The sequence below is a fragment of the Lycorma delicatula genome, chromosome 2 (assembly GCF_047948215.1).
Source record: "Lycorma delicatula isolate Av1 chromosome 2, ASM4794821v1, whole genome shotgun sequence".
NCBI lineage: Eukaryota > Metazoa > Arthropoda > Insecta > Hemiptera > Fulgoridae > Lycorma > Lycorma delicatula.
In genome coordinates this window covers 12,590,193-12,597,879 of record NC_134456.1, presented here as the reverse complement: position 1 = coordinate 12,597,879, position 7,687 = coordinate 12,590,193, and the positions used below count along the sequence as shown (strand labels likewise).

General features: G+C 26.1%; 1 protein-coding gene across 2 annotated transcripts in view; it reads left to right on the top strand.

Moving 5' to 3' along the window:
- The window catches only part of LOC142320468 (proton-coupled amino acid transporter-like protein pathetic), a 68,867-nt gene extending 61,685 nt beyond the window's left edge, over positions 1-7,182 (top strand). For both annotated transcript variants that reach the window (XM_075358280.1, XM_075358279.1), the window contains exons 9-10: positions 2,583-2,749; positions 6,704-7,182. In XM_075358280.1, the coding sequence (XP_075214395.1) occupies positions 2,583-2,749; positions 6,704-6,948 (412 nt within the window). In that variant the 3' untranslated portion in view covers positions 6,949-7,182. The remainder of the gene's footprint in view (positions 1-2,582; positions 2,750-6,703) is intronic.
- The last annotated feature ends 505 nt before the right edge of the window (positions 7,183-7,687 follow it).

Sequence of the window (7,687 nt, the reverse complement as noted above, 5' to 3'; positions counted from 1 at the left end):
AAATTCTTCCTGATTCTTTTTATAATCACAAATGATTTTAAATACTGGTGTATTGGGGAGTTGAGAACAGAAATTTATTAATTTTTAAATTATATTTAATGTAATATTGATTTTATCCAGTCATCATCTGCAAATCTTATTTTTTAATTTATTCTATTACTATTTATAAGTTTAATATATACCGTTTTAAGTGCTTGATTTCTAAATTTGCTAATTACAATTTCTGTTATTGATAAATTTTCTGAATTAAAAATGTTTTAATATGATCTGAATATGTTGATTTGTTTGTTTTGTTTGTTTAATTGTATGTGTACTGATATAACTTTTTAAAACTTCATTTCTATAAAAAATTTATTGCATTCTTTTTCATCCAGCTTTTTTTAAAATTTGTTTCATTTTAGTTGTTTGCTTAAGATCTATTTTATTCATTAATATATTTATTTTTGGCTTTTTTATTTCTGTTTTGAATTTGTCACATGTACTTACTTTTCATGATGAAGAGTATGTAGGTAAAATGTTTTATTTATTTTATTGTGTTCTTATTTTCTGTATATTTAAATTTAATTATATTGTTTAATTAATTTATCATTATTGTTATATTCTTTGTTAGTGATATATTTCATTAAATTCTTTACTTACTTGTTTCATACTACTTCCAGCTGTATAAAATATATTTTTATGTAAAACATATTTGTGTGTATATAAAATATACTTTTCCTTCTGCCGATGAAAATTGTTATTAATTATAGAATAATTTTGTTTAAAAAGTAAAACTTTCAATGATAAATGAACAAAATTTTATATCACATGATTATACAAAGGGTAATTTCCATAGTATCTTTTTCTGAGCTCAATCTACCAGCAAAAATAATGAAAAAAGGTTTATATAAACACGGGTACAAAAACGCTTAGTTAATAAGTTACAGCTAGTGAAAATTTCACCCTGATTCCTAGGCAAAGAGCAAAATAAAATCATACTGAAATTCTAGAATAAACTTGGTGGTTTCATACAGTCTTTTATCTGAAAAATTGGATAAAACAGGTTCCAGAACCATATCTCCAGTAGTATTCATAATATTCAATGTAAAACAGAAATATTTGTCTACAAACACGTTTTTTTACCTTTATAATACAAAAACTTTGTTAAATGACTGATAAATTCATAAAATCTATTATCAAAACTTGTAGAGAATTTAATTTTGAAAAAATGGTGTAAAATAGCCCAATAAAAACACACAGAAATCAGTTCATTGCATGTTCTGCATTACTACTGTGAATTGTTACCAGTACATTGTAGTTTAATTGGTGTCATGCTGCAGCAATATCTTTGTTATTCACAACTGAGGAATATGCCGATATGGTGTTTATCTTCAGGCTGTGTGATAGAAATGCCACTGCTGCTGCTGCAGAATAGTAAAAACATTTTCCTTACCGCAGAGTTCCAAATCTTAAAACAATTAGTGCAACATTCCATATTCTATGAGAATATGGTTACACTTCCCAGCATTAGTGCTCACCACGACCGTTCTACCCATCATAATGCTGATATTGATGAAACCGTTATTGTAGGTACTCCAAGCAGTCCGGCTGTTAGTACACAAAGCCTTTTCCAGCGGTTTGTTGTTTCCCAGTCTATGGTATGGAGGACTACTACGTAACAACAAGGCTGTGTCCTTACCACACTCAACAAGTACAAAATCTTCAACCAAGAGATCCTTCTCTTCATTTGCAATATTGCAACTGGTTGAATATTAACCGCCAATTGTACAGGTTTATTTTATTTACTAATGAAACTCAGTTTACTTGCTAGGGCATCAATTAAGTGTGTTTGCAACAAACACACTTGACATTCGTTCAAGGGAGAAACTTGAAACCATCATCCTTTAAGTTAGGTTTGCAGAATTTCAGTATGGTTTTATTTAACCCTTTGCCCAGGAATCAGAGCGAAATTTTTTGCTAGAAAAACTTGTTAACAAAGAATCTCTGTACCGATGTTTATCTGAACTTTTTTCAATATTTTTGCAAGTAGAATGAGCTTAGAAAGTGCTGGTAATACTATGTGAATCATTGTATATACAACATATAAAATATTCTTTTCAGTCTATGGTAGTCATTACTGACTCTCATAGGAAAAAATATAGTAAGTTTTTTTCGGACTATTTTTGTGCAATGATTTAATATAAATAACCAATGTTTCTTTTATTGGAATTTTATTTACTTATCTGTAATTTCATAAGAAACAAGTATATCACTTTCAATTATTTTCATTTACTTTAATTAGTTTCATTCATAAACATTTTATATTATATGTCATTTGAAGCTTTAAATTATTTTGAGTGTGAGTAGAAAGATTAATTTATGTAATTAAAAATAAATAATAGTTATAAAGTTATATATCTTCACTGGAATAAGCAATCTGGATTACAATATTGATAAAGGGAAAAAAGAAATAGTTTGTATTATAATGATTAATAATTTATCAAAATTTTGCGGAAGTGATAAATTTCAATAAATTACTTATTATAAATATAAAACAATAACACATCATGTTACATTAATGCTTAATGAATCATTTATTTCAGGTTATGTGAAGCAGTTAAAATCTGTATTGGTATTGCTATATATTTTACATATACTTTACAATTAACAGCTTCAATAGAAGTTGTGTGGAACAATGTAAAACATAAATATACATCTTGTGAAGATAGAGCTTACTATACAATTAGAGGACTACTTATTCTAGGGACAAGTAAGTAGTATATAATATACTTTTTTCTACTTTTTAAAGGCTGTATAGATTACTTTGTTGACTACTTTCTTACATTAATCGCTATTGGCATACTGAAGAAGGTCTATAATAGCAAGGAAGACTTTAAATGGAAGTAATATAGTGCACCACTTTTATTTTGCTGCTATGTAACTGATAACTATTTTATATATTTCCCACATCCACAATTTTTATTAAAAAAATTATTCCAGATTAAAAACTTAGAAAATATTAATTAAAATTGTTAATTTTTTAAAATAAAAACAGGTAACTAGAAGTTACCCGTTTGTTCTGTTCTGTGTAATACTAGAAGTAATTAGAAGTATTTTTATAAACTCTTCATATGTTTTTAAGAATGTTGATAGCCTTTCAAAATCGTGAACACCGGTATTCTTTGGTGGTTTAACCACCAAATTCTTTAGTTTTCAATTAACCACCCGTCTCAGGAGTGGTTGACCTGAGGCTGCACAATGCTATACTTCATTTACATTTGTACCTATCATCCTCATTCATCCTCTGAATTAATACCTTAAGGTGGTTTCAGAGGCTAAACAGAAAAAGAGAGAGAGCCTTTTAAAATAAGACCTTTTATTGAATAATTTGATGAAAATATTTTTAATACTGAGGCTACAAAAACTAAATCTGTGTTGAAATAATGTATTTAATTTTCAAAGTTAATAAGAAATACATTTAAATTACTTTAATGTCTTGCTTGCTAAGAAAAAAAACTTCATTAGTTAATTTTATCCTGTACTGAATTTTTTCTACATTAGTGTATTAAGTGGTTATTATGCTGAAAGTAGTCGATACAAAACCATTCAGTAAACCAAAGTTCTCTGAAAGCAAGTAATCAGATGCAATAGAAAATTTAGCATTAACCAGCAGTAACGTTTATATAAAAGGTAATGGGACATTTACAGTTTTTAATTGCAATTAACTACAGTACTTTGTTTCTAATTTTTTTTTTTTTGATAACTGGAAAATAATATTGTGTTTAATGCTAAATATAGTTTAGTTTTCTAAGAAAGAAATAATCAATCTATTATTTTGTATTTCCCAAAATGTTCAGTTACCTTTTTTTGTACATAAGTTTTTAATCATCTTTTTCCAATAGGGGAAGCATTTCTTTTACAGCCACCAATTTTGAGTCAATATTTAAACTTTCCACTTATAAAAATGAAATGGAAAATTAAACTTTATTCCATGTCATTCAGTTTTGTTCCATCGTAAGGCAAAAAAGACTTTTTTTTATTACAGAAAGGGATGAGTTATTGTATACTGTTAGTACTATATTTATGCGTAATTCTATATTTAATACTATTAAATTGTTGGAACACTAATAGTCCCAATCTTTCTGGCTTATTAAAGGAGACAAGTGACTTTGAATTTAAGTTTGTAATCAAGAGGCATAAAAACATAACAGAAACCAAAATAAAACCTGTTCTGTCTTATGTTATTTTATTAAAAGCTTTTTAAAAAGCCTTTTCTTAACTGCATTGCATTTAAAGAAATAAATTGTTTTTATGTCTTATTTAATGTAAAAATCTCTAAGGTCAATAACTGCAATAAAGAAAAAATTGGTAAAATATGTTACTACTATTTGTTTTATATTAAAACATAAACTTTCCATCTTTACAATTTTATATTAACTTCCACTATCTAAAGCCAGATCATTTCAGTGATTATTTTGAAAATAGTGACTGACTTTAAAAAATCATCCTCTATTTCCAGTTATCATATCTTAATGTTGTTTAAATTGGTAAATAGTTTTATAACAAATATAATGAAAATTATTAATTTGGATAAGTGGTCGTAAAGTCTCTATAAGATTATTAAGAACAAAAATTTTCTAAAATTCTTTGGTCTACTACTGGCTTTGTTGTACTAATGTAGCCTTTGGTATGGAAAAAGTACAATTACTGTTATTTAAACTGCATATATATGAAAGTATTAAATATTGATTCTACAAGCCCTTCGCCGTAATTTTTATGATATTTTTCACAATAATTCATCAAATAATTTTAATTTCTTTTTAATTAATCATTTCTATTATATATTAAAATTGGTATTATCATTTGATAACTGTAATTTTTCATTGGAGATTTTATGTATAAAATGTCTACAGTATTTATTTCTATGCAAATTAAAAATGTATTACATACTTCTAAAATAAATTAGTATTTATGTTTGTGTTTCAAGTAGTAATTAGTTTAATCAACTGAAAAATATATCTTGTCTTATTGAATACAGTAGGTTCTACACAAATATTTATTGATAAATATAGGATAGCTAGATTTGTAATGTTTTCTTACTCATTGAACTCAAAACAAAAAAAAAATTGATAAAAACTAATACTACTTAACAAACTGAACCATTATAAGAAAAACAATTAATGTATTTTACACAATACCAAACAAAACAGAGTTCTGATATCTAATTGAATTATATATTTACTATATCCAAAAGACCAGCTGTAAACAATAATAATAACAACAATAAAAGTCAGTATTAAAAAGTTATTTAAATTATAAACTTTTGAAAAAAGTTGGCAAATAGAACCAAATTCTAATATTACAATGCTTTTAATAACCCTCAACAAAATATTTCTAGTCACTAATGTCAATATCTTCAGTGTCTGCTGTTCTCCTTTATAGAACACTAACACTAAACAAAACAGATACAAAGTAACTGAAAACATTCAAGATGTTAAAAACATTGCATTTTTTAAAACTTGGTTTGATTTATAATTTTAAAAGTTCATAGATTAAAATAAAAGGTACTAGTTATACGTAAAACAAAATAATTGATTATTATTACAAAAAATATCTATATTTAACTTAAATATTGCTTTTAGTTCATGGAATTACAAAAGTGAACTAGTGCAATAGTTCATTATGGATGTCTTGTTGTTTTCATACACCCCTTAATGTTATTAGCTTTTTAGGGCATAATATCTATTGTTCTAAACAATAGCTGATTATTGCCTAGAAGACTGAACTATTAACAGAAAGCTGCAGTTATACAAAAGAAGCTGCAAAAAGTGTACAGTCTACTTCCTTCTACTCATTCGAAATAAATTAAACTAACAATTTTTGGAAACTACACAAAAATGTTTAAATATCCCTTTCTAGTTTTTTTGGTAAATTTTAATATAGTTTCATTCAAGCTTATAATTGGATTGCATTTACAATGCTGTTCACTTTTGTTAAAAGATTTTTTTGATACAACTGAAAGTGGAGGTATAATCTTTTTGACACGTAATTAATTCAAATATGAATTACAATTATGATAAAAAAATATGAAATTTTACAAAAGTTAAGATAAATGACCATATTTAAAGAATTGTTATCAAAATCACACAGTTTAGAAATGTACCAAAAAATATTCAGAATGTACTCAGTATGTAAAATCACAGAACAGGCTAATTTCATGTCCTTATTTATTATGTTTTATAAATCTCTTGATTATGAAATTATAACAGCTCAAATTCTGGTGTCTCCTTTTGTTAGTTGGACTACAATTACTTATCAGCTTTAATTAATCTCCCTTGAAGTTCAACAGTGGAATATTTATGAAATAAACAAGTAATTTTTAGAAAGTTCATTTAACAAATAAATGACATTTTAATAATTAAATCAAATGAAAAGCACTCTCAAGAGATTTTTCAAGTATTTTATTCATTTTTTTTTTATAAAGCAGTTATACATTTATCTTGATAAGCCTGTCTGGATTAATTAATTTTGAAGTGCTTAAGTCTAAATTATTAGATGTGTTAATTACATATTTAACTAGACGTAAGAGTTGCCAAATTATTTTGTCTGTAAAATAATTATTATCAATTATAGTTCTTTTTATTTGTACAGTCACTTGTCAGTTATAGTAGAGTTTAAATAAATACTGTATGGGTCTTTTGTGAATTTTATACTTTTTTTATAGTTCTTATAGCAGCAGCTGTGCCAAATCTAGCACCAGTTATTTCACTAGTCGGTGCAGTTGGATTTGCAACACTTGGTGTAACAATACCAGCAGTAATGGAAACAGTACTTTACTGGGAAGATGGTTTAGGACGCTATAACTGGAAATTATGGAAAAATATACTATTATTAATAATATCATTATTTGCATTGGTAGCTGGAAGTATTTCAAGTATTATTGAAATAATTAACGAATATAAACTGTGATTATTAATATCAGCTATAACTGTACAAATTATATTGTATTTTATTAAGTAACTTAAGAAATGGGCTGTTATTAGTTATAATAATCAGTGATAAGTTTGATTATGTATAAAAAAAATAAACATTTTGCTAGAATTATTTGTAATTATCATCTAAAGTTAATTTTATTTACTGGGTAAGTTATATTAGAATTATTTTACAACAGTTTAACGTGTATTGATAAACAGTAATGTAATAAATGACAAAGTAAATTATTTTTCATAAGTTATGCATGTATCCATTTATAAAAAAAAATTTTAAACAGTAAAAACTATATTAAATAATTTTATTACGATACGGAAGAATTTTTTTTGTGATTTTGTTACGAAAACTGTCAATGAGTGTGATCTGATGAGTCCCTCCTCAAAGTCTGATCTGATCTTACTAATCTCCACATATTACCCGTTTTTACACAGTGTAACATACTTTCTTCTGTGATCAATTTCTACCTAGCTTAAAGTTTCCAATTTTTTTGTTTAAGCTTATGTACAAAATTTAACTCTTTCAAACTACAGAATTTTTTCTTTCATACACAAATAGCATAACAGTAAGTACTTAGTAGCTACCCAGCTACTACAACATAAACCACCTAGTTGGTCTAGTGGGAATGCGTTTTTGCAAATCAGCTGATTTCAAAGTTGAGAGTTCTAAGGTTCAAATTCGAATAGTTACTTTTATATTGATTTGACTACTAGATCGTGGA